The sequence below is a fragment of the Rattus rattus genome, chromosome X (genome assembly GCF_011064425.1).
Source record: "Rattus rattus isolate New Zealand chromosome X, Rrattus_CSIRO_v1, whole genome shotgun sequence".
In the NCBI taxonomy this organism is placed as follows: Eukaryota; Metazoa; Chordata; class Mammalia; order Rodentia; family Muridae; genus Rattus; species Rattus rattus.
Genome location: NC_046172.1, coordinates 3,761,166 through 3,788,674, shown reverse-complemented (window position 1 = coordinate 3,788,674; position 27,509 = coordinate 3,761,166). Strand labels below are relative to the sequence as shown.

The 27,509-nt window shown below is 42.1% G+C and overlaps 2 protein-coding genes across 2 annotated transcripts in view; one reads left to right on the top strand and one right to left on the bottom strand.

Moving 5' to 3' along the window:
• The window catches only part of Slc9a7 (solute carrier family 9 member A7), a 631,669-nt gene that overhangs the window by 166,077 nt on the left and 438,083 nt on the right, over positions 1 to 27,509 (top strand).
• Chst7 (carbohydrate sulfotransferase 7) lies at positions 3,250 to 4,834 on the bottom strand. Its single transcript, XM_032889989.1, is given in 2 exon segments — positions 3,250 to 4,615; positions 4,618 to 4,834. Coding segments are annotated over 2 exon segments (1,455 nt in total). The 5' UTR covers positions 4,741 to 4,834; the 3' UTR covers positions 3,250 to 3,283.

The window sequence follows — 27,509 nt, the reverse complement described above, 5'->3', positions numbered from 1 at the left end:
TTTCCTTCAGTGATGAATAGTGATGTGGAAGTATAAGCCAAATAAGCCCTTTCCTTTGCAACTTACTTTTAGTCATGATGTTTCATCACAACAATAGAAACCCTAACTAAGACATCTTGCATCCTCCCAAGGGTAGAAGGCAAAGGGAGACATACTGAGGACAGGACAGAATATCAGTCTGTTCAGAACAGGAGTAGATAGAGTTTGTGCAATGACAGACTCTTAGATGTATAAATACAGAAAACAAAACATCTGAAGGCATATGCAGGTGACAAACAGGCCTATGTGTAATTTCCTCTTCCATAATAATACTGTTTATCTGCAAAGAACTTCATAGCTTTAAGTTCTTTCACATAAAACTTATGGCAGAGTTTGCTGCTTATCAACAGCCCTTGTCAACCTTGGGAGTTTTGAAAACCCTGATGCTTGGGTCTAGAGACCTCACAGTAGACTGAATTAATCAGATCTCCTGGGCTTGGGGTGAAGTTCAATGGTAGAGCACGTGCTTATAGACTGTATTGGACCATGAGTTCTATTTCCAACACCAGTCCACTCCCAAAAGATCTCTGGGGTAGGGGAGAACTTAGGCATGGGCATTTTCCTAAAAGTTCCTCAGTTAGATGTATAGTTGTGGTTCCTTTCTACCCATATAGTTTTCTTTTCTCAGACTCCAATTACATACTGTCAGCCACAGTCCATGTATATTAAAAGAAAATTGCAGAAATCATGTATAAGCTTTACAATGTTGCTCTGGGTAGCAGCATGAACTGATATGCAGTTCTGCTGTGTTCTGCCTGAAATGGAAACCATCCTTTATCCAGCATATTCACATTGATTCACACTGTACATACTACCTGTTTCATAGAAGTCCAGTAAGAATACATTGATAGAATTTTTATTCTATCAATTATTATTATTATTTCATATTATATTGTTCTATATTATTATTGCTACTAATCTTTTCATATGCTTATTTTATAAATCACATTTTCTCATAGATATATATGAATAGAGAATACCATGGTTCATATAAGGTACATATTATCTGAGTCTTACATATATCCACTAATGATTAGGGGAAGTCAACTGTAACTTTCACCCAGCACTGAGAACTGCTGGTGTGAGCGACTCAAAATGCATCCATTCCCTTATGCAATTTTTGGCATAGGGCAGACCACATGAGCTAGTTCTAGCCAGTGAGAATGAAGTCAGCTAGTAGACGGTGGGTTCTGAGAAAAAGTTTATAACAAGATTATCTTCCTCGGAGCCAGGAATACAACCATTTGAATATATCCACATATTGATCTTAATTGTCCAATGCAGATGGAACAGCTCAGTCACTAAAGTTTACAAGGGCCTAAAACTTCTATCTAGATGTGCCTTCAGCCTTACAGAGAAGCCACACTAGCCTCCCAAACAGCAGCAGCACCATCTTTGGCCATAGTCACTGTCACCCACACCCTTTTGTACTTCCTAGGGTACACTCCTCTCTATCACCCTGCCTCAGGCATCATTTAGTGTGTCAGAACTAATTGGGAGAAGGATGTGGAACAAGCGTCTCTAGGAGATTCTCATGTCTTAAAACCATAAAATGCTGCAGTGTTTGACCAGGGAAGGAGTTTCTTGAAGTCTGTGATAGTGAGTTAAAGACCATTATTTTCTCTATGTAAATATGGCTTAGCAGATGTTTTTGTTAAGATGAGTCACCCTGTGTCTTACCTTCCTTCTCTATGAAAATCAGGAAAGAACACAGACTTCCTAGCAATTATAAAGACTGATTTGATTACTGGGAGAAGCAAATTCAATTAGCCAGCTTCCCAAGCCACTCTAAAACCCTAGGTCTATTAACCAAAAAAAAAAAAAAAAAAGTCCACCTCATTAACATTTTCAACCTTTGTCCCTCCAGTCCATCCCAGGGGAATACTGAATTACACTATAAAATAATGAATGGAAACTTAAGTCACTTCCGGCCTCCCTGCCTTGCTTTGCTTCCTCCTCTGGTCTGTACTGTACAGAAGGCAGTAAATACTCTTCCAATTTACAGTGTTTGGGGAAATGCATTCCCATGCCCCTCACTAGATTCCTATGGTGAGCATCATGCAGAACAATCTTCCCCTGACCCAGTGTTACATGCCATCTGTTAACTGAATAACTCAATACTGGACACACGTGCATACACCTCTCTCTCTCTCTCTCTCTCTCTCTCTCTCTCTCTCTCTCTCTCTCTCTCTCTCTGTGTGTGTGTGTGTGTTTCCTTTTCTCCCTCATGTGTGTGTGTGTGTGTGTGTGTGTGTGTGTGTGTGTGTGTGTGTGTGTTTTTAGCACCACATTATAGAGAATGGCAAAAAAGAGGGATTACTTAACAAATTGTTAACTGCCGGTCTAAAGTCCATCTATCAAAAAAAAAAAAATAAATAAATGCCAGAGTGGAGTTGGGGAAAACCCAACCCAGCCTTCTTAGAGCACCAGAGGAAGCTGACCAAGCAGCTTTTGTGACCTGTGGTCAGATATCCTGCAAACATCAGTCAGCCTCAGAGGGGAAGAGAGGAGGAAAAGGGCACACGGAAGCCAGGGGTAAGAAATGTTAGTTCTGCTTGTTTGTAATAGGGCTGGAGACACACAAATGTGCAGAAAGTGTTGCAAGAGCTGCCTCACTATGTCTGTGTGCTTAGTACCCAGGAGGAGAGAGCCCTGGAGCTGTAGAAGAAGAGAGACGAGGAAATACCAGACAGAAAAACTAAGGATAAATAGGAACAAAATTCATACTTTTCATGACACCTTGCTTTTGATTTTTTTTGATAGCAGACACCATGGCAAAAAGTTGTTACACAGGACAAACAGGCACCTATTTCAGAACCATATGTCTGGAAGGGCTTCCTACTTCACTCCACATTAGTTTTGAGTCTCAAGTTGCATTGGATGCTTTAGACTTTCTCTACTGCCTTTGGACTTCCCATGCAGGGAGAGCAACGACCTGGAGGCTGCTTCAGCTACCTTTACACTACTTCTCTCACTTCTAGGTCCTCCTCTGAGAAGGGAGGTAGCTAAGGAAGTGAACCCATTGAAGCACCTCAAATTTACCAAGCAAGACGTGATCTTGGATGCGATCTGACAGCTTGACATTCAGGACAGCACTGTCCCCTCTTAACCACTTTCCATCTCCCTTTCCCCAACACCACTGGTTGTTTCAGGACCCCACCCCACCCCCACCCCCAAACACCATTCCTTACACTGTGCCCCTTTACCTAGATATGCCCCGGGGCAGGGTTCAGGGATCAGGGTGCTATGTGGCCCAGTTGGCCTTGGTTTCCAGTGGTGTCTCCCCTTTCCTGACGGTCTTCACATCGCGTTCATCCCCGCTGTGAGGGTAGGCGAGCAGTCGCATGGCGGGGTCGCAAGCGGCCTCCACCTGGCGCACCTGCTCTTGGCTCAGACGCTCGCGCCACGCGTGCACAGCCTCTCGGGCGTCCCGCGCAGACAAGTGGAAGGGCCTATCGGCTCCATAGGCCGAGCCGCGGGTCATATTGAATGCGAAGGCATCAAGCGCGGCGAGTGTCCGCAGCCCGGAGAAGCGCAGCAGGCGGCGCAGCTGGACTTGGGGCTGCCACACCAAGTCCTCATAACGCAGCCGCAGGTAGCGACGCCTCAGCCAGGCGGGCGCACCGCGGGTGAAGAGCAGATCCCGCAGCCAGGCCTCGCAGATCACCTCGAGCGCACTGGTTAAGAAGAAATCGGCGCGTGGCGCGGAGGGCAGCGCCCGGGCCTGGCCTCCGGGACGGGCACCCACGCCGTGCGCCAGTAGCACCCGCTGGAAGCGGTCACCTCTCTGGCGTGTGCGCAGCACCTGGATGCTTTCGCGCAGCAGTCCGTGCCTCGACTTGAGGCGCGAGTTGTGCACTGCCCGTGGGTCTCGGAAGAGCTGCACTACCTTCAGGTTGAGGCCTGGGTCACGCAGCAGGGGGACCAGCACGCCCAGGTCGAGCAGCCGCACGTCCTTGATGACCACCACCCGGTACTTGCGGCACTCGGCCTCCAGGGCGCGGAGCGGCACGGGCGGGCAGGTACTTTCACAGGCTTTGTCCTCGACGAGGCCCACGTCCGCGCGCGCCCGGGGCGCGGCGGGGCACAGAGGCGGCGAGCAGATGACCTTGTTGGTCCGCCAACGGAAAAGCATGGCCGTGGTGAGGTTGGCCGAGTCCGGTGCTCGCTCTGCGGGGTCCCCGGGCTGCGCGTACAGGCGGAGCACAGAGAAATCACAGCGGAAGAGGGAACGCAGCATGTCTCTCAGCGCGCCCTGCAGGCTTTCCGCGTCGCCCGGATACAGTGCCTGCCACAGATGCCACATGGGCTCGTACAAGTAGAAAACGTCCGGGTGCTGGTTAAAGAGTTCACCCAAGAAGGACGAGCCGGTGCGCCAGGTGGCATGCACATAGATGTGTTGCTTCTCCTGGGTCACGGACTCACCGACGGCGCTGAGGTTGCCCCGGGGCCGGGGGGATCGATCCGGGTTTCCTTCGGCCTGGAACCGCACCTCTGCGCCCTGCTCACGTTCCCCGGCCGCCGCCGCCTCCAGGCTCCACACACCCAAACTGCGCTGCAGGCCGGGCAGTCCCTGCCGCCCTTGTCCTGCTCGCTGCCACTGTCCAGTACAGAGGGGACAAGCAGTAGCAGAAGCGTGTACAGCGCCAAGAGCAGCGTGAACTTGCAATACTCTCGGCGCCGCCGCCGCCGGCCCTTCATAGTTCACCGAATCCCCCTTCCCCCAGAGCAGAGTAGGTGCCTGGTAGTTCTGTCCCGAAAACCCACCCAGAGTCCGCGGCTCCGGCTTCTTCGGGTCTCCCTCAACGCTGGGTGGAGCGGAGTGGCCGGGCGGTACATCCACTACAGGAAACTTGGGAGGCAGTGGTGGCCGCTCAATCAGCCTTCTTCTTGGCTCAGCCTCTTGAGAGCGCTCATTGGCCATTTCAGCAGCTGCAAACCCTGCCCACGGTACCCGAAGCTGCTCCCCGCCCACTTACACTCCTAGTTCGCTCACTGTCCCGCTAGAGCTGGACAGGGCTGCCACAGGGCAGGGACACCCTCTGGGGTGCACTGAGCGCACTCCACTTTTCCCTAACTCTCTCAAAACGAAGTTAAGTTTGCTAACCAACCAACTTTAGGCAAGGGAGGGTCACATGTGTATAGAAGAAATCCAGTGAGTGGACATGATCCCCACCATCAGAATGACACTTTTTTTTTTTTCTGTTTTAGTCCTCTGCCTTGCCATCTTGGTCCCAAGCAAATGACTGATTGCCATGATCTACACCCAGTGTCACTATCAGCACCTCAGTGGGAGCTGCTGTGTTCTCCCCAGAACTTAGCAAAGGTTGCTATGTTCAGCAAAGATAAAAGATACCCACTTGTATCTTACTTAGTGGTTGGTGGGAGCCAAGATACGTTGCTGGATTCGTGGAACAAATTTAATGAGTAAGACTGAATAGCGTTTGTGAAATTCTAAGTGTTTTCTTTCTTAGAAATGTACTCACCTAGAGCACTACACATTTTACAGGGATTCAATTTACTCTTTTGCATTGATCAAGTTTTAGTGCCCATTATCCTAAGGTTCCACCTCTTAGGGATTGTTCTTACAGTTGAACCCACCCTGTACACAAGGGTATTGCGTAACCACAGTGGGAAAATAGTGAATCCCCACCTCCCAAGAAATGGGCGTTTATAAGAACATATAGAGACTTGGACCAAATGACAGATGACAAGGTAATGGGAAATCCAAGAGGAAGATTAAAATTAAAATTAAAATTACTAAAAGTTGAAAGAGCACCAAAAACGTTCCGTTTTCCTCTGTTTCAAGTGTGTGGGAGAACAGGGAACAGAGAGCGAGCCACCCTGAGGCAGGTATGGAAAACTTAACAAAAGATGGAAAGCAAATCTCCACCGATGGTCAGAGTTCAGACTGGGAAAATGAGAGCATATGTAAAAATCTTTGATCCTCTCTTCCCCAACACTTCCCATTTGTCAACCATTGTTGGTTGTCCAGAATTCGCTTACTTTCCAGCATTGATATGATATATATATATATATATATATATATATATATATATATATATATATATATATATATATATATAAAATTTCTGAACTGCCTTGTACACTTCCCTTACATTATTCTCAAATCTTCATGTTCATCTAAAAGACTCTGGGCAAGTTTTTTCTCTTTCTCTCTAAAATTACATTCCTGTGTGTGTGTGTGTGTGTGTGTGTTTGTGCATGTACATGCACATAGATGAAGGTCAGAGGACAACATGAGTTGGTTCCTTTCTTTCACCTTGTGTGTCCTGGAGACTGGCAATTGAACTCAGGTTGTTAGGATCTGCTCTGGGCAGGTGACCTCAGTGAGCCATCTAACTGGTCCTGGGCCATTATTTTAATAAAACTCATGCTAATAACACTCTTGCCCTCTCTCATTTCATTGCTCCTCTAGAAAAGCCACTCTCCCCAAACCCTGCTTTTGGCTTTATGTGGACCCACAAACACGATTGCAAAAATGTTCCATAAAGGACATATTGACATCAAGAGAAATTTAACACCATTAACCCCAGACATTTCTGGAATCCTATGCTCATCTAGTCAATTCCAAATCTCAAGCCACCAGGACTATTTCAAATTCCCTGATCTCCTCCAACCAGGGGGTATACTGCACTCCTTTCCCAACAGTGTCATTACTTGCTAGTTTTTTGTCAGAAGAAACCATGATGAACCTCTTCATTTTCCATTGGTAACATATACGTATCCACTCACTTATTATTAACTTCCATTGTAGCAAGGATGCTATTTTGCAACATAAAATTAGTAGCTTCCATTATATTTTTCCTTCTTTTTTTAAGAAAAAAAAAAAAGGTTGCTCTGGGCTCACTTGTGGAGAAATATATGGGTGAGCAGAATATAAATAACTTCTGTTGTTTCTTTCAAAAAAACCTCAAGCCAAGTAATGGAGACATTAAAAATACAATTATCCTGCTTCATCTCTCCCTTTTGGTTTTGCCTTCTCACACTAACTCTGAAATGGTAGAGGGATCTAGGGTCACAGCTCAGTTAATAGACTGCTTGACTCCTATGTATAAGACCCTGGCTTCCTCCACCTACAGCACTGGGGAGAGAGGGGGAAGTGAGAGAAAAGAAGGTATTAGTGGACTAGGGGATTTACAGGAGACACAGATGACAGGCACTTGAGTGCAGTGCTCACCAACCAAACTGCTAGTAAAGACAAAGATGAAGTTAGGCATCCTGCTGACCCGTCAAAGGCCTTGTTCCAAAGATCTTGCCACATGCGTTTGCTGAAAACCCCACAACAGTGTTGACAGGAGTTTTGGGATGAATGGGAGTCTTTAGGTACATAGTGGGTTTATCACAGCCTGTCTAGGTCAGTATATATAAAAAAGGTGATATCCATGAGAAGTAGGATTGGAGGAACTGATTTGGAGATGCTTTGGAAGCTTCCTCACTGAGGATAGCTCTCATAATGCAGGAAACAGCCATGAAAGATACCAAGAGGGAAAAGCAATCAGTAGTCCTACCTAGCTGTAACACCTTAGGACCACAGTGACCAGCAAGGCAAGATATTCTAAAAGAACAAGACATATCTGCTTCAAGATAGTCACCTCTAAAAACCAAAACAAAATGTGAACAAACAGAATATGAAGTGATGTGGGTGTTGTGTTTTATAAAAAGATAAGAAAGAAGGAAAGGGATATGTTTGGTAGAGGTGTAGTATGGTTTGGGGAATGGGGAGTGTGTCTGGGGGGGCTCATAGTGAGACATTCCTTTCCCCTCTGAGGTATCATCCACATGATGGTATATTATAGAATCAGTTTATTCAGGGGAGAGAGAGAGAGGAGGAGGAGGAGGAGGAGGAGGAGGGGAGGAGGGGAGGGGAGGGAGGGGAGGAGGAGAGGCAGCCATGAGCACCTGGAGAGAATGGGGAGGAATGGGAGAGAGGGAAAAGGGGGTAAGGGTAAGGGTAAGGGAGCAAGGGCAGGAGAGAGAGAGAGAGAGAGAGAGAGAGAGAGAGAGAGAGAGAGAGAGAGAGAGCGCTTTTTATAGTGAGTCAGGGATGCCTGGCTGTTGCCAGGTAACTGTGGGACAGAACCTAGACAAAATGCCAACATTCCCCCATTTGGTGTAATTAAAAAAGAAAAAAATATAGAAAGGGGTGATGATGGAGAAGAAATAGGGTTACTGTGATCTTTAGCCACTTACTGTTGATTTTCGAGCAACAGGCCTCTAGAAAACCTAAGAAAATGGTTGATGGGATATGGTCTGGTTTTTAGGAGAGTTGGCTATTTCCTTGGTATCCAGGGTGTGTGAAACCATTTGTGGATAGATCAGAAGGAACATGTCCTGTAGAAGACTGTGTTTGTGAGAGAAGATTAGAGCATCTGAGGGTTTCTTCTCTGGACCATCCTGGATATAGTAAATACATGGACTTCATAAGATGCTGAACACACACACACACACACACACACACACACACACACACACACACACACTATGTAGGTAGAGAATAAAGTACATTTGGGAGAAAAAATTTTCTTAGGTGTACATCTGGAAGTACACTTGAAACCCTTGGGTCTTGGTGGTCATGGGTAAGGTGAATCCCAATTCCAGAGCACAGGAGAGGAATCCCACCCTCTGGAAGAGGTAGGTGTACTTATCTAGATGGAGTCCATTTGGTCCATGAGAAATAGGTCTGAGTGGGTTTCCTGTAGCTTATAAGTTTACAAAGGAGATAGATTTGTTAAGATTAACAGTCTTTAACATGAACTTAGGGAAGACAAAAACCTTTCATGTAGCAGAAGGAGCTTCTTGCTTTTCCTTTTCCTTTTGTCTAGGGCAGCATAAGAAACACTTTAAATTTAGTTAAAAGATAAAGAAAATTTAAAATTTGAATTTGTGATTATACAGTTGGATCATATAGTGGAATGTTTTATTAGAATTAGGCAAATTTATAAGAACTCTATTGGTTAATGTTAGGACAGTGCATTAGCAAGAAGACGGAATATGAAGCATTTCGTCACTAAAAACTGAGTTTAGATGAGGAAGTAACAGAAGGTTACATCTGACCTTGTCTAGCCTTTATCATGAAGTCTATAAGAAATCTGGCAGTCTTAGGTAGTTAATGAATTTATTAATGAGCTAATACAGTGGTGAATTACCTTAGGGTAAGAAGCTAGGTTTGTTTTCTAGCTATCAAGCTACAGTTACCTTAGCTTGTCATGCAGTCAGAAATCTGGGAATAAATTATAGCCTAGGAGTCATGTATTATTAAAACAACAGAGTTTGATCTATGGTCCACCAAGAAACCAGTTCCCGGGTCCCTGCAGTCTCCATGGCAACTTGGGCAGAGCCAGTCTGGCTGTTTTTCCTGTGGAGTAGATAGGTGTGAAATGAGAAATGACCCACCCTGACTTAGGCAATATGAGATATTTGACTCTTAGGATATCCTGTTTGTCCACAGTGTAGATCAAGCCCTGGCAGTGGGCAAGGCAATGGCAGTGTTTCTAAGTGGTTATCATACCACAATCCAGGTAGTCTTGTCACTGTACCCATTATCTTCTCAGAGACCTTGCAGGGGTGGGGGGGTGGGGTAACTGTTAGGTTTTGGAAGTCTCTGTCTTTCATAAACTTCAATATCAATACATTCACAGAGTTCTTACAATATTGAAAGCAGTATCTATTGAGCATATCTGAGTTAGACAACCTGTGTTTAATTACTTGTTCAAGAATGTATCTAGCAAATAAAAAGAGCATATTGTAACTTAATGGCAGTAGCAAAATTAAGGCTAAACATATATTTAATGTAGTGACTTTAAGCTTGTAGTGTTTAAAAATCGTTATTTATCAAGACAGGATAGAATGAAAACCTTAATTGTTAAGTGACTTTGGCAGGTAGTATCAGCAGAGAAAAACACACGAAGAAACACACAGAGAAAGAGACAAATGGTAGAGTTTTGTGTACACTTGGCTTAGTGCTGATGTGGACCAGAGTGGAAAGAAATTAGAGGCTGACAGTGGTGGTGTGAGACTGTGGTGCGGGGATAGAAAGCAAGTGTGTGTGTCTGGGTGGGTTCAGGGCTGCTCCATGGACTGAGTGGGTGGGTGTGCAGACCCATTTCCCAGCCTGTGTTACAGAGTGGCTCCGGCATTGGGCATCAGGCTGACATGAGAGGCTGACATTGGCCTGGGGATCTGGCTGTGGGAAGGAGGCATAAGCAAGCAGGATTGCGGAGAGCTGGTATTACTGCAGTGTTCTCCTAGTCTCCTAGCAACTCTTCTCAGGTGTTTTGAGTGAGAAGCTCAGCAGGCAGGGGTTGAGAGAGAGAGAATGTAGAGATCTGAGGTAGGAGACACCAGAGAGAAAACAAGGGAGGAGCAGAACAGGGTGAAAGTTTTTTGCAGCAGTCCTGGGGGCTGGGGGTAGGAGCAGATGGCCTCAGGAAAGCAGTATCTTGGCACAATGCCTGGGAAGTGTGGTGGGAGGGAGAACTATAGTTGCTTTTCCTGCTGCAAGGTTTTTCTACAGCTGCAAGAGCCGAAGAGGGAGGGAGTCACAAAAATCACTTGGTGGGGAGGGGGTCACCCAAGGGTTAGACATCCTAGAATGAGGGTTAATGAAAAGAACAGTCATAAAGACTGAATATCTTCATCCTCAAGGACAGCACAGGGGTGGATCCAAGCTGAAGGACCCTCCCCTGGGACCAGGGGACATTTACACTGACAAGTGGAGAAGGGAGCTTATTGGTTCTCTGAAGTTTGGGTGGGTAGTCTAGTGAGTGGTGGCTCTCCATGTAGCAGCAGGGAATGTGAAACTTTGAGACTCTAAATCCAAGTCATATCACCAATGTTGTGTTTTATAAAAAGATATGGAGGAAGGAATATGTTTGAGGGAGGCACAGTACGGTGTAGGGGAAGGGGAGCCTCTGTGGGCCCATAGTGTGGCATTACTTCTCTGTCTGAGGTACCAGACACATGATGGTAGAGTATAGAATAGAGTTTATTCAGGGCATGGGGAGGGGAGTTAAGAGAAAGGGAGAGAGAGACACAGAGAGAGACATAGACAGAGAGAGAGAAGAGGAGAAGAGAGAGGAGGAGAGAGAGAGAGAGAGAGAGAGAGAGAGAGAGGACAAGGAGGGGAGGAGGAGGAGGAGGAAGGAGAGGGAGGAGGAGGAGGAAGAAAAACCGGCCATGAGCACAGGGAGAGAGAAGGGAGGAGGGGAATGGGTATAGAGGGGGAAAAGGATGAGGGAGCAAGGTCAGGAGAACAAGAGAGAGAGGAGGGGCAAGCAGTCCCTTTAATAGTAAGTCAGGCACACCTGCTGTTGCCAGCTAACTGTGGAGCAGAGCCTAGACTAAATGCTAACTCAGGGATAAGGAAGAGTAGGTGAATCTGGAAAGGATTGCAGGGAAGGAAGAAGTGAATATGTTGTATAAAATTCTTGGCACAAAATATACGGGAAATCTGGGATACCATGAAAAGACCAAATCTAAGAATAATAGATATATAGTAAAAAAAGAATTCCAGGTCAAAGGCCCAGGGAATATATTCAATAAAATCATAGAAAACTTTCCTTAACCTAAAGAAGGAAATGCCTATCAAGATGCAAGAAGCATACATAATATCTAATAGACTGGTTTAGAGAAGAAGTCCTCTGAGCAAATAATAATCAGAATACTAAATCTACAGAGCAAAGAAAGTATATTAAAAGCCACAAGGGAAAAAGAACAAGTAACATGAAGGCAGACATATCCAAATTATACTTGACTTCTTCTCCTAAAGCCAGAATGGTCTGGACACATGTGCTACAGATTCTAAGAGATCACAAATGACAGCTCAGACTACTACAAGCAGCAAAACTTTCTATCATAATAGATGAAGAAAATAAGGCATTCCAAGATAAAATTTAAGCAATACCTAAAACATAGCCCTACAGAAGGTCTTAGAAGGAAAACTCCAACCTTAAAAAAGTTAACCACACCTAAGAAACACAAGAATTAAATTATCCTAGACCAGCAAATCAAGAGGACACACACACACACACACACACACACACACACACACCTCACAACAACAAAATAACAGAAATTAAAATACACTGAACATTGCTATCTCTCAAAATCAATGGTTTCAATTCTCCAGTGAAAAGACACAGACTAACAGGATCAATACAGAAACAGGGTCAGTTCTTTTGCTGCATTCAAGAACACTCCTTAACATCAAGGATAGATATTATCTCAGGGTGAAAAGATGGAAAAAGATATTTCAAACAAAGAACCTCAGAAGCAAGCTGATGTAGTTATTTTAATATCTGACAAAATAGACTTCAAACCAAGACTAATCAGAAGAAATATGGAAGGGCAATAAGGAAGGGCTAGGACATTACAATTCTTAACATCTATGTACAAAACCAGAGCGTCCAAGTTCATTTAAAAATTTTAAAAATACTACTGCTATGGGACCGTGAAAGGCGCCCTGGTTCCTGGTTGAAGAAAGGCTTGATACCCAGGACCGTATCACTAGCTGCAGCCCTCCATAGATTTGTGACCATCAGTCACATCAGGGCAATGCCACAAACCCCTTCCCAGGTAGAAGATGTGATGACCGATCACATAGAATCAAGACAGATCTCCATTATAATGAGGTATCTAAAGACCTGGAGGCTTAGCCAATGAACTTTACTTCCCTGACATTCCTCCCTACAAAATGTATTTAATCTCAGGCCCACACTGAGGTGGGGTATGGTTTTACTCATTTAACTCCCGCCACAACAATAAATGTCTTAAAGCCATGGACTGTCTCTTTTCATCAGGATCTGCCTTGGGGAGCCATAGAGAAGCCCTTTGCCTACAGAGCCACTGTCTAATCTCCCCCAGAAGGCCTCCCTATGCTCCCAGAGGCAGCTGCCACCAAGCTCAAATCTACTGCCAAGGGATCTCCCGCGGGATCAGCCAGAGCCCCTCTTTTACCCCTCAGCCCCGGGCTACATCCAGGCCATGAGCCCCCAACTACATTTTCAGCTCTTCTGTGGCTTCCAGAGGTGCCTGGATGCCCATGAGCCTGAGAAATCGATGACCCCCGGCTCCTTGAAGGTCTGGGGAACCCTCAAGCCTGCTCTGGCTGTGCCCTGTGCCTCAGATTGCGCTTCCCCACCCCCCACCCCACCCTTTGAGCGGTATCCTTCCCCCCATAGCCCAACACCCACCTGGTGATGGCATAGGGGTAAACATGATCAAACTTCCTGTATCCTGCCTCCCCAAGTGGCTGAGCCCTGTGATAGAATGGATGAGGGACCCAATAATCCTACATACTATAAGCTTAAATCATATATTGACTCTCACACACTGATACTGGGAGACTTCAACACCGCATTCTCCTGAATAGAAAGATCATCCAGACAAAAACTAAACAGAGAAATGTTGGAACTAACAATGCATGAGTTAAATGGACCTAACTGATATTTACAGAACATTTTACTGAAACATAATAGAACATACCTTCTTAGTACCTCATGGGACTTTTTCTAAGATTGATTTCAAATTGTCCCACAAAGTAGACACAGAAGGAACATTGCCTAATTTGCTTATGAGGTCACAGTTACCCTGATACCCAAAACACATAAAGACCTTGAAGAAGAGAATTACAGATCAATTTCCCTTATGAACATAGATGCAAAATTTCTCAATAAAATATTTACAAATGAAGTCCAAGAACACATCAAAAACATCATCCTGTGGCTCACAATCTCCTTCTGCTGCCTGTGGATCAAGATGTAGAACTCTCAGTTCCTTCTTAAGCATGTCTGACAGCATGTCACCACTATGATGATGAACTAAACCTATGCAACTGGAAGCCAGCATCTATGAAATTGTTTTTGGTGTCTTTTCACAAAAATAAAACCTTAATTAAGAAAAAAATCATCTACCTCAATCAAGTAAGATTCACTCCAGAGATTTAAGGATGATTCAGCATATATATGTGAATAAATGTAATCCATCATATAAAAATAAATGTAATATATCATATAAACTGAGGAGGTAAAACACATTATCATCTCATTAGATGCAGAAAATGTCTTTGACAAAGTCCAATATCAATTCTGGATAAAAGTTGTAGAGAGTTGGGGATACTAGGGATATAACTCAACATAATAAAGGTGGTTTAGAGTAAGCTCATAGCCAACATTAACTTAAATGGGGGAGAAACTCAAAGAATTTCCATTAAAATCAGAAACAAGGTGAGGTTGTTAATTCTCTCCATAATTAATATAGTATTCGAAAGTCTTAAAGCAATATGACAACTGAAGGTGATCAAAGGATACACATTGGAAAGGACTAAGTCAAAGTATAATTATTTGCAGATGATATGACAATATACATGAATGACCCCCAAAATTACACTGAATGCCTACAGCTGATAAATACTTTCAATAAAGTAGATGAATACAAAATTAACTCATAAAGATGAATATCCTTCTTATACAAAAATAAAACTGGGAAAGAAATCAGGGAAACCATAGCCACAAATAATATAATCCTATATTGCAATAATCCTAACCAGATCAACAATAATATACAAATATTATGGGATGGGTTTGGGAGGTAGCCAGATTAGCATACAGGTTATTATAGATCACTTAACTGTCTAGCATTGAGGTGCAGCTTGAAATAAATCTTGGTTTCTTTGTTTGGTTATTGGGGAGTGGCATAAAGAAAATAAATACAGCTGCTAGATTAATCCACTACTTATACTTATAATAAAATAATTCATTTTACACAGGCAGTAAGAACAACAACTAATACATGGGATCCCATGAATCTGAAAAGCTTCTTTACAACAAGGGACACCATCATTCAGACAAAGCAGCAGCCTACAGAGTGGGAAAAAGTTTTCACCCACTACAGATTTGATAGAGGGCTAATATTCAAAATACATAAAGAACTGAAAATACTAGATACCATGAAAACAAATCAGTTAACTAAAAATAGGGTGCACATATAAACAGAGACCCCCCAAAAAAGAAAAGAAAAAGAAATGTTCATTCAGAATCGTAGCCATTAGGGATGCACAAATCAAAACTACTTTGAGTTGAATGGCTAAGATCAATAAAACAAATGACAGCTCATACTGTCAAAGATGTAGAATAAGTGGAACACTCATACATTGCTTGTGGGAGTTCAAATTTGTACAGCTACTATTGAAATCAATGTGGTAGTTCCTCAGAAGTATAGGAATTATAGATCCAGCTATGTCACCCTTACCTGTGTACCCAAAGGATGCTTCAACCCTGCCACAGAGACACCTGCTCAACTATATTCATTACTGTTCTATTCATAATAGTCATAAATTCTAAGCAATCTAGATCTCCCTCAACAGAAGAATGGATAAACAAAATGAAGTAAGGTTACACGATGGATTATTAACCATTCAAAAATTGCCAACTCACAGTCAAAATTTCTGATCTAGAATTGTACCTGTCTAAAAGAACTGCAGGGATAAAAATGGAGAAGAGACTGATGGAGAGGTGGTCCAATGACCAGCCCATCTTGGGATCCATACCATCAAGAAGCATCAAGGCCTGCCACTATTACTGATATTATGTTGTGCTTACAGATGGGAGCCTAGCATGGATGTCCTCTGAGAGGCCCAACCTGCAGCTGACTGAGGTAGACACAGATACTTATACCTAACCATTGGACTGAAGTTAGGGATCTCCAAGGTTGAATTAAGAGAAGGACAGAAGAAGCTGAGAGGAAGGTTACTCCAGAGGAAACGAGAGTCTCAACTAACCCAGATCCCTTGGAGCTTCCAGAAACTGAGACACCCACCAGAAAGCATACACTATGCAAGCAGGAAGCTGGTCCAAGGCCCCTGACATATATACAACTGAGAACTGCCTGGTCTGGTGTCAGTGTAAGAAGATGCACCTAACTTTCGAGAGAGACGTGAGGCTCTAGGGAGGTGGAGACCTGGTGGGGAGGAGGTAAGCATCCTCTCAGAGAAAAGGAGGAGGAATGGGATGGAAACTGTGGGAAGGGGGACTTGGAAGGGGGACAACAGCTGGATTGTAAATATACTACTACTACTATTAATAATAATAATAATAATAATAATAATAATGACACCATGAAATTTGCAGGCAAATAGATAGAACTAGATAAAATCATCCCGAGTGAGGTATTTTAGATCCAGAAAGAGAAATATGGTATGTATTCCCTGAAATGTGTATATTAGCTGTTAAGTCAATGATATCCAAGCTATAATTCATAGAACCAAACATGTTAGATAGAGAGTAAGGGGTAGGGATAGGAAGATATATCTTCCTAGAAAAGGAAAACTGAATAGAAAGTTATGGTTAGGGGTAGGGGCTGGAATGAGATTATCAAGTGGAGATGCAGAGAGAAGGGTGGATAAGGGAGGGAATACAGGGAAAGACAGCATTGAGGGACATTTGTATTAAGGAAAGTCAATATAGTAGAATATTCCTAAAATATCTACACATATGAAGGCTATTTAACTGAAACCAACAAGTAATTGGTGTGACAGAGCCACAACTGGCCATTTCTTGCCAAATGAAATTCCCAGTCTTGGGATTAGGTTATAGCTAATTGAGTTGCTGAGCAAAGGTTTCCCATGAGAATCCCCAAGTAACCCAGGCTGTTGCCAAGAACATAGATTGCTCTTTACAAACTTATGGCATGGCTCCATTGCTGAAGACAATACTTATTCAACTTATTGAAATGGAGAAATTGAGCTGATGCCGGCATAAAGAGTTCACCCCTATGTTTTAGCATCTGTGGTACAGGAAGGTACTCTATATGCTGCTGAAAAAAGAAGCATAAATACCAAGTCAGCCATATACTCTTTGATTTACAATGGTGTCAGGCTTGAAAGAAAGGCTAGTGCAATGTTGGCACAAATATCAGGCAGACAATAACATATGATAGTGCATTGGTTTCCTTTCTCATCACTATAACAGAAGATCTCATAGAAACACGTTAAAGGAAGAATTTATTTGTGCTCCTAGGTTGAAGGATATAGTCCATGATGGCAGTGGAAACTCACTGTTGTGGCAGGGGAGTATGAAGCAGCTGATTATATTGAGTAGGCAGTCAGGAAGCAGAAGAAACTCAAGCAGAACCAGGGCCAGAAAGATCCATCTCAATCCTGGGCCACACCTTCTGGTCGCAGCTACATAAAAGAACATGGAAGAAGGAAACTTTTACTTTTTGCCTGCTTACCCTCATTCTTACTGACATGTTCATTTATCTTGTTGTTGAGACATTCATTCACTGGTATTAGAAACTACATCTGCAAAATTCTAACAGAGATTGAAGAGCAGTTGAGACATTCAGCTTTGTGGAATGAACTACTATATGATTCTTGGCCTTTCCATTGGGAGATGGCCATTTTTGGATTAGCTGGACCACAACCCATAAGCCAATATAATAAATCTATACATATTCACATATATGAATATTTCTGCTTTATATACATATATTTAAATATATATTTTCATTCTATCTGCCATATATGTTTCTCTAGAGAACCCAGACTAATATAGTCCCAGACCATGCCCCAAATAGCTTACTTTCTCCAACTAGGCCCCACCTCCAAAAGTTTCCATTACCTCCCAATAAGTCCATCAAATTAGGAAAATTCATCAATGAATCAACACTTTGACTTAGTCAGAATGCTCATGATCCAGTACATGGGAACCAAGCCTTCACTCCACAGGTTTTTGTAGAGAAACTTCATACCTCTTATAATTGCTTAAAAACCTAATAATACCAAGCCAGCCTTGAACTCAGATTCTCCTGCCTCTGCCTCTTCAGCATGTCCTACGGACTGGCTTGTAGCTTGTGCCACTGGGAAGGGGAGGGAAATGGGGAGGCAGGATCAGGTGTAAGGAGAGACAGGAGAGAGGCTCAGTGAGCCAGGACAATGAATGGAAATCTACAGCTGCTTGGGGTGGGGTGGGGCAGATCTCTAAGAAGTCCCAGAGACCTGGGATAGGGAAGACTCCCAGGAGTCAATGCAGGTGACCTTAGCAGAGATGCATAACAGTATAGGCATGGGACCTGAAGAGGCCACTGTCCCGCGCTATCTCGCCAGCAAGAACACGCAGGGACACACGAATCCTACTGCAGCTAAAACGTTTATTGAATCTTAAAGAGAGGGCAGGGACGCCAGCATGGCGCGGCTTATATACACCCTAGCGCGGCGCATCCACACCTGATTGGTTGCTTACCCATGATCTCATTAGGCACGCCCCGGAGTGGGCAAAGACCTGGCACGAAGGCACTCTTGCACATGTGCACACAGTTAACTTCCTGAAAGGAAGTCAGCTGGCGCGGCGGAGGCCAGCGCCATCTTGTAATGGCAAAGCTATCCCGGCTTTCCACGTGGGGCGCAGTGAAAGCCAGCGCCATCTTGTGGTGGCGAATGTTATTGCGGCCCTCTACAGGCCACCTCCTATAGTTAGGCAGGACCCGCCAGTGGAAGGATAAGGACACTAAGCTGCCCACAAAACTTTTGACCTAAAATTTATCCTGTGTAAAAGAAATGCAGGGAAGGAACAGAGACCAGAGGAAAGGACAGCCAATTACCAGCCCAATTCAAGATCTATCTCATGGACAAGCATCAATCCCTGACATTATTAATGATACTTTGTTACGCTTGCAGACAGGAGCCTAGGCTGTCCTCTGAGAGGTTCTACTCAGCAGTGGACTGAAACCAGCAGATAGCCACAGTCAAACATTGAATGGAGTTATGGAAGAGCCACGGGAAGGATTGAATGTTTAGAAGTAGATGAGAACACCAAAGGAAGACCAAAAGAGTAAAAAAAACCTGGACCCCTAGGAGCTCTTAGAATCTGAGCTACCAACCAAAGAACATACATGGGCTGGAATGAGCTCCCTGACCTGCAGCACATATGTAGCAGACAGGCAGATCGATCTGTCAGCAGATAGACAGTCAGGTATCAATGAGAGAAGATGAGCCTAATCTGACAGAGATTTGATGTGCCAGGGGAGGTGGATACCCGGGGGTGGGCCCATCCTTTCAGAGGAGAAGAGGAGGGCAGTGGGAGGGACTCAGTAAAGAAAAGATCAGAAGGGGAAGTAGTGTTGGGATGTAAACAAACAAATTAACTTTTTAAAAACAATCTAACAATATAAATTATTGCAGAAAACTGGAATATTGATATGTTGCTGATTGCAACTCTAGACATTCAGTCATGTTAGGAAAAAATAACTTCATTTTACCATACAATTACAAACACCTATGTGACCCATTTATTCCCTGCCTACATATTTAAACAAAAACTTATGCTCACATACAATACTATGTGCAAATATTTTTAACAGCATTAGTCATAATTGCTAAAAATGGAATCAATCCTAATGTCGTTCACCTGGCAAAGAAAGAAACAAACTGTAGTGACTCACAGAATGGAATAAATTCATGAATAAAAAGTAGCATACTCAGGCTGGAGAGATGGTTTTGTGATTAAGAGCACTGGTTGCTTTTACAGATGATTTGGGTTAAATTTCCAGCAATCATATGACAGTTCACAACTGTCTATAACTCTAGTTCCAGGGGATCTCACACTCTCATAACAAACATACATGCAGGCAAAACATCGATTTTCCACATGTCACACCTACACACAGTAGCTCAATGCAGTATTTTGTGTGATGAGACTAGGCTACAAATCTCTATGATTTCATGGATATTGCATTCTGGTACATGTGTAAGTATACTGACAATGAACTGATTAATGGTTGCCAGGAGTTAGTTAGAGGAAATGATTACAAAGAGAGAGCTAAGGGAATTTGGGGGATAATTAGAACTTTCTGTGTCATGTTTTGTCAACTCAGGGTACATGCACGCAAAGTACACATTCTACCACTGAACTATGTGCAAGTCATGTAAGTATACATGCAAAAAGTCATAAAACTATACACCAAAAAAGTTACTGTAGGTAAATTTCAGAATGAAGTTCAAAACATCTTATAATACTCTTTCAGTTTCATTCAGTGATCAAACCATTTTGAGTTTCAGAGGTCAAATGCATGTAAAATTTGGTATATGATTGGCCTATAACCCATGACCATGCTTGTTCAATTTGGTCTGGTTTAAGTTGACTTCTTTAAGAATCATACTTTGTAATCTGAATACAGGAAATTATTAGAATTAACCACTGATGGTAACACGTGTTTAAGGGAAGAGAAAAGGAGGGAATGAGAGGAAAAGGAAGGGGAAGGTATAGGAGGAAAGAAAGAATACAAGATTGGGCAGAGAGAGAAATTGGTGTCTTAGTTACTGTTCTATTATTGTGAGGAGACACCATGACCAAGGCAACTCATAAAATAAAGCACTTAATTAGGGGCCTGCTTACAGTTGTAGACTGTGTTAGTTCATGATCATCATTGTTGGGAAACAGACAAGCATGGCACTGGAGCAGTTAGCTGAGAGCTTTATATCATGAATTACAGGAAGAAGGAGAGACATTGGACCTGGTGCAGGCTCTTAAAACCCCACAACATACTTCCAGGGGTATGCCTCCTCCAATAAAGCCACATATCCTAATCCTTCTCAAATAGTTTCACATGCCAGTGAGTAAACATTCAAATATATGAACCTATGAGAGCCATTTTATTCAAACCACCACAGTTAGGTTGAAATTCAAGTTTAAAAATCTCCCTTCCTCCACTGAAAGATAATCTTAGAAAATAAAATAGTTGTTCAGAGTTGTCCCAAGCCAAGGGGAGAAATCAGGGACCATGTCACTTAGGTGTATGAGTTTCAGGCTGACCTTTAGGAGGATATAATTTTGGGCAAAGCAGATCTTGTTGGACAACACAGGCCCAGAAGGAGCTGCGTCATTGCTAGCATAGGTGAAGTATTTCTTTTGTTCTTACAGAAGAATCTGGGCCACATTTACCACACACCTCTTTAAAAGGGGAGGAGATGTTGAGTTTCTGCTGAAATTCAATAGCAAAACATTTGCCAGGGCACTTTGTGTTTTGAAATAGAAACATAAATGAACAAATAGCTTTCTGGCCAAAGAATGACTTGCCCTGAAATTTTAATTACATTTTTATACTTCTACGCAGTTTTCTTCCTTATTGTAACACATACAATTTATCTGGTTGGAAGGAAAACCTAAATTTAATGGAACTTACTTCGTCCAATGTATTCCTTTATTTTTGAAAAAGATTTATTTATTTATTATATATAGGTATACTGTAGCTGTCTTCAGACACATCAGAAGAAGGCATCAGATCTCATTACAGATGGTTGTGAGCCACCATGTGGTTGCTAGAATTTGAACTCAGGACCTCTGGAAGAACAGTCCGTGCTCTTAACCACTGAGCTATCTCTCCAGATCAGTGTGTTTCTTTCAATCCTTTTCTTAGCAGAAAGGAAAAATAGAGATTACATGTAATAGATTAGGACATTTTTGTAATGCTTTCAGTCCCACACATGTAGAAGAAGTTGGCCTTCTTTTCTTTTTATTTTATTGGATATTTTTATTTACATTTCAAATGTTATTACCTTTCCCGCACATAAGCCCCCTATCTCAACCCCCTCCCCTTCTTTTATAAGGGTATTCCCATTCCCATCCACCTCCCCCAAACCTGATATTGCCCTACACTGGGGGTTCCAGCCTTGGCAGGAACAAGGGCTTCTCTTTCCATTGGTGCCCAACAAGGCCATCCTCTGCTACATATGCAACTGGAGCCACGGTCTGTCCATGTATAGTCTTTGGATACTGGTTTAGTCCCTGGGAGCTCTGGTTGGTTGGCATTGTTCTTATAGAGTTGCAAGCCCCTTTAGCTCTTTCAATTCTTTCTTTAACCCCTCCGACAGGGATTCCATTCAATGGTTTGCTGCTAGCATTTGCTTCTGTCTTTGACATGCTCTGGCTGTGCCTCTCAGGAGACATTTATATCTCGCTCCTCCCAGCATGTACATCTTAGCTTCATCAGCCTTATCTAGTTTTGATGTATATATATATATATGCTGTATACCCATGGGGGACAGGCTCTGAATGGCCATACTTTCAGTCTCTGCTCCAAACTTTGCCTCCATATACATTCCTATGAATATTTTTGCTCCCCTTTTTAAGAAGGAGTGAAGCATCTGCACTTTGGTCATGCTTCTTGAGCTTCATGGAGTCTGTGGATAATATCTTGGGAAATTCAAACTTTTGGGCTAATATTCACTTATTGGTGAGTGCACACCATGTATGTTATTCTGTGATTGAGTTACCTCACTCAGGATGATATTTTCTAGTGCAATCCATTTGCCTATGAATTTCATGAAGTCATTGTTTTTGACAGCTGAGTAATATTCCATTGTGTAGATGTACCACATTTTCTGTATCTGTATTCCTCTGTTGAAGGGCATCTGGGTTTCTTCCAGCTTCTGGCTATTATAAATAAGGCTGCTTTGAACATAGTGGAGCACGTGTCTTTTTTATATGTGGGGCATCTTTTGGGTATATGCCCAGGAGAGGTATAACTGGGTCCTCAGGTAGTACAATGTCTAATTTTCTGAGGAACCTCCAGACTGATTTCAAGAGAGGTTGTACCAGTTTGCAATCCCACCAACAACAGAGGAGTGTTCCTCTTTCTCCACATCCTCGCCAGCATCTGTTGTCACTTGAGTTTTTGGTCTTAGCCTTCTGACTGGTGTGAGGTGGAATCTCATGGTTGTTTTCATGTGTATTTCCCTGATGACTAAGGATGTTGAGCATGTCTTTAAGTACTTCTCAGCCATTCAATATTCCCCAGCTGAAAATTCTTTGTTTAGCTCTGTGCCCCATTTTTAATAGGGTTATTTGACTCTCTGTAATCTAACTCCTTGAGTTCTCTGTAGATTTTGGATACTAGCCCTCTATTAGATGTAGAATTGGTAAAGATCTTTTCCCAATCTGTTGGTTGCCATTTTGTCCTAATGACAATATACTTTACCTTACAAAACCTTTGCAGTTTCATGAGGTCCCATTTGTCTATTCTTGATCTTAGAGCATAAGCTGTTGGTATTTTGTTTAGGAAATTTCCCCCAGTGCTCATGTGATCGAAACTCTTCCTCACTTTTTCTTCTATTAGTTTGAGTATATCTGTTTTGGTGTATAGGTTCTTGATCCACTTGGACTTAAGCTTTGTACAGGGCAATAAGAATGGATCAATTTGCTGACATCCTGGTGAACCAACAACATTTGTTGAAAATGCTATCTTTTTCTACTGGATGGTTTTATCTCCTTTGTCAAAGATCAAGTGACCATAGATGTGTGGGTTCATTTCCCCGTCTTCAATTCTATTCCACTGGTCTATCTGCCTGTCTCTGTACCAATACCATACAGTTTTTTTTAATCACTATTGCTTTGTAATACTGCTTGAGGTCAGGGATGGTGATTCCCCCAGAAGTATAGTTTTCCCTATCCTGTTTTTTTTTTTTTTTTTGTTATTCCAAATGAATTTGCAAATTGCTCTTTCTAAGTCTGTGAAGAATTGAGGTGGAATTTTCATGAGGATTGTATTGAATCTGTAGATTGCTTTTGACATGATGGCCATTTTTACCATGTTAATCCTGCCAATCCAGGAGCATGGGAGGTCTTTCCTTCTTCAGAGACCTTCTTCAATTTCTTTCTTCAGAGACTTGAAGTTCTTGTCATATAGATCATTCACTTGCTTGGTTAGAGTCACACTGAGTTATTTTATGTCATTTGTGACTATTGTGAAGGGTGTCATTTCCCTAATTTCTTTCTCAGCCTGTTTATCCTTTGAGTAGAAGAAGGCTATTGATTTGTTTGAGTTAATTTTATACCCAGCCACTTTGCTGAACTTGTTGATCAGGCTTAGTAGTTCTCTGGTGGAACTTTTAAGGTCACTTAACTATATTACCATATAATCTGCAAATAGTGATATTTTGACTTCTTCCTTTCCAATTTGTATCCCTTTGACCTCCTTTTGTTGTCTCATTGCTCTGGCTATGACTTAAAGTACTATATTGAATAAGTAGGGAGAGAGTGGGCAGACTTGTCTAGTCCCTGATTTTAGTGGGATTGCTTCAAGTTTCTCCACTTAGTTTAATGTTAGGTACTGGTTTGCTGCATATTGCTTTTACTATACTTAGGTATGGGCCTTGAATTCCTGATCTTTCCAGGACTTTTATCATGAAGGAGTATTGATTTTTGTCAAATGCTTTCTCAGCATCTAATGAAATAATCATGTGGTTTTTCTTCTTTGAGTTTGTATATATAGTGGATTATGTTGATGGATTTCTGTATCTTGAACCATCCCTGTATCCCTGGAATGAAACCTACTTGACTGCTTTGATGTGTTCTTGCATTCGGTTTGTGAGACTTTTATTGAGTATCTTTGTGTCGATATTCATAAAGGAAATTGGTCTGAAGTTCTCTTTCTTTGTTGGGTCTTTCTGTATGGTTTAGGTATAAGCGTATTTGTGGCTTCATAGAAGGAATTGGATATTGCTCCATCTGTTTGTATTTTGTGGAATAGTTTGGACAGTATTGGTATGAGGTCTTCTATGAAGGTCTGATAAAATTCTGCACTAAAACCTTTTGGTTCTGGGCTCTTAATAACTTTTTTTTTTCTTTTCTTTTTTTCGGAGCTGGGGACCGAACCCAGGGCCTTGCTTAATAACTTTTAATAACTGCTTCTATTTCTTTAGGAGTTGTGGGGTTATTTAGATGGTTTATCTGCTCCTGATTTAACTTTGATACCTGGTGTTTTTCTAGAAAATTGTCCATTTCTTCCAGATTTTCCAGTTTTGTTGAAGATAAGCTTTTGTAGTAGGATCTAATAATTTTCAGAATTTCCTTGGATTCTATTGTTATGTCTCCCTTTTCATTTCTGATTTTGTTAGTTTTGATATACTGTCTGTGCTCTCTGGTATGTCTGGTTAAGGGTTCATCTGTCTTGTTGATTTTCTCAAAGAACAAGCTCCTGGTTTTGTTGATTTTTTTTTGTATAGTCCTTTTTGTTTTTACTTGGTTGATTTCAGCCCCGAATTTGATTATTTCATGCCTTCTACTCCTCTTGGATGTATTTTCTTCTTTTTGTTCTAGAGCTTTTAGGTGTGCTGCCAAGCTTTTGGAGGCACTCAGAGCTATTAGTTTTCCTCTTATCACAGCTTTTATTGTGTCCCATAAGTTTGGGTATGTTGTGCCTTCATTTTCATTAAATTCTAAAAGTCTTTAATTTCTTTGTTTATTTTTTCCTTGATCAAGTTATCATTGAGTTGAGCATTGTTCAGCCCTCATGTGTATGAGGGCTCTCTCTTGTTTTTGTTGTTATTGAAGACCAGCTTTAGTTCGTGGCGATCTGACAGGGTGCATGGGATTATTTCAATCTTCTTGTATCTGTTGAGGCCTGTTTGGTGACTGACTATATGGTCAATTTTTGATAAGGTCCATGAGGTGCTGAGAAGAAGGTATACCCTTTTGTTTCATGGTAAAATGTTCTATAAATGTCTGTTAAGTTCCTTTGATTCGTAATTTCTGTTAGTTTCTGATTAATTTCTGTTTCTATTATGATCTATCGATTGATGAGAGTGGGGTATTGAAATCTCCTACTGTTTTTGTGTGAGGTAAAATGTGTGCTTTGAGCTTTAGTAAGGTTTCTTTTATGAACATAGGTATCCTTGCATTTGGAGCATAGATATTTAGAATTGAGAGTTCATCTTGATGGTTTTTCCTTTGTTGAATATGAAGTGTCCTTCCAAGCTTTTTTGATAACATTTTGGTTGAAAGGTGACAATATTTGATAGTAGAATGGCTACTCCAGCTTGTTTCTTCGGACCATTTCCTTGGAAAGTTGTTTTCCAGCCTTTCACTCTGAGGTAGTGTCTGTCTTTGTATCTGATGTGTGCTTCCTGTATGCAGCAAAATGCTGGGTCCTCTTTATGTATGCAGTCTGTTAGTCTATGTCTTTTTTGGGGAATTGATTCCACTGATGTTAAAAGATATTATGGAATGGTGATTGTTGCTTCCTGTTATTTTTGTTGTTAGAGGTGGAATTATGTTTGTGTGTCTCTCTTCTTTTGGTTTCATTGCAAGGTGATTACTTTCATGCTTTTTCTAGGGTGTAGTTTCCCTCCTTGTTTTGGAGTTTTCCATCTATTATCCTTTGGAGGACTGGATTTGTAGAAAGATACTGTGTAAATTTGGTTTTGTCATGAAATACTTTGGTTTCTCCATTTATGTTAATCGAAAGTTTTGCTGAATATAGTAACCTGGGCTGGCATTTGTGTTCTGTTAGGATCTGTATGACATCTGCCCAGGATCTTCTGGCTTTCATAGTCTCTATTGAGAAGTCTGGTGTGATTCTGATAGGTCTACCTTTATATGTTACCTAACCTTTTTTCCTTACTACTTTTAATATTTTTTCTTTGTTTTGTGCATTTGGTGTTTTGACTGTTATGTGATGGGAGGAATTTCTCTTCTGGTCCAATCTATTTAGAGTTCTGTAGGCTTTTTGCATGTATATGAGCATCTCTTTCTTTAGCTTAGGGAAGTTTTCTTCTATAATTTTGTTGAAGATATTTACTGGTCCCTTAATTTGGGGATCTTCATTCTCTTCTATACCTATTAGCCTTGGGTTTGATCTTCTCATTGTGTCCTGCATTTCCTGGATATTTTGGGTTGGGAGCTTTTTGCATTTTACATTATCTTTGCTGCTTATGTCAATGTTTTGTACGGTATCTTCTGTCCCTGAGATTCTCTTTTCTATCTCTTTTATTCTATTGGTGATGCATGCCTAGGTTTTCTATCTACAGGGTTGTTTCCCTTTTTATTTCTTTATTGTTTCTATTTCAATTTTTAATTCCTGGATGATTTTGTTCAATTCTTTCACCTATTTGGTTGTGTTTTCCAGTAATTCTTTAATGGATTTTTGTGTTTCCTCTTTAAGGGCTTCTACTTGTTTACTTGTTTTGCCCTGTATCTCTTTAAGGGAGATATTTATGTCCTTCTTAAAGTCTTCTATCATCATTTTGAGATGTGATTTAAATCCACATCTTGCTTTTCCAGTGTGTTTACAAATCCACTCTTTGCTTTGGTAGGAGAACTGGGCTCTGTTGACGCCAAGTCGTCTTGGTTTATGTTGCTTAGTTTCCTGTGCTTGCCTTTTGCTGTCAGATTGTCTCTGTTGTTAGCTTGTCTTGCTGTATCTGACAGTGGCTTCACCCTCCTGTAGACCTCTGTGTCAGCACTCCTGTAGACCTGTTTTCTTTCAGCCAGATCTGGGAACAGAGAGCTGCTCCTGGGTTTGTGTGACCTGAATCTTCTAGGCAGGTTGCTTTGCACAGAAGAGTTGGTCTTACCTCTGTTCTCAGCTGTGTAGGCGTTCTTGGTGACTGGCTTTCAGCTCTCAGAACAGGCAGAAACATGAAGGGTCCTGCTGCTGACTGCTCCTAGATCCCTGTG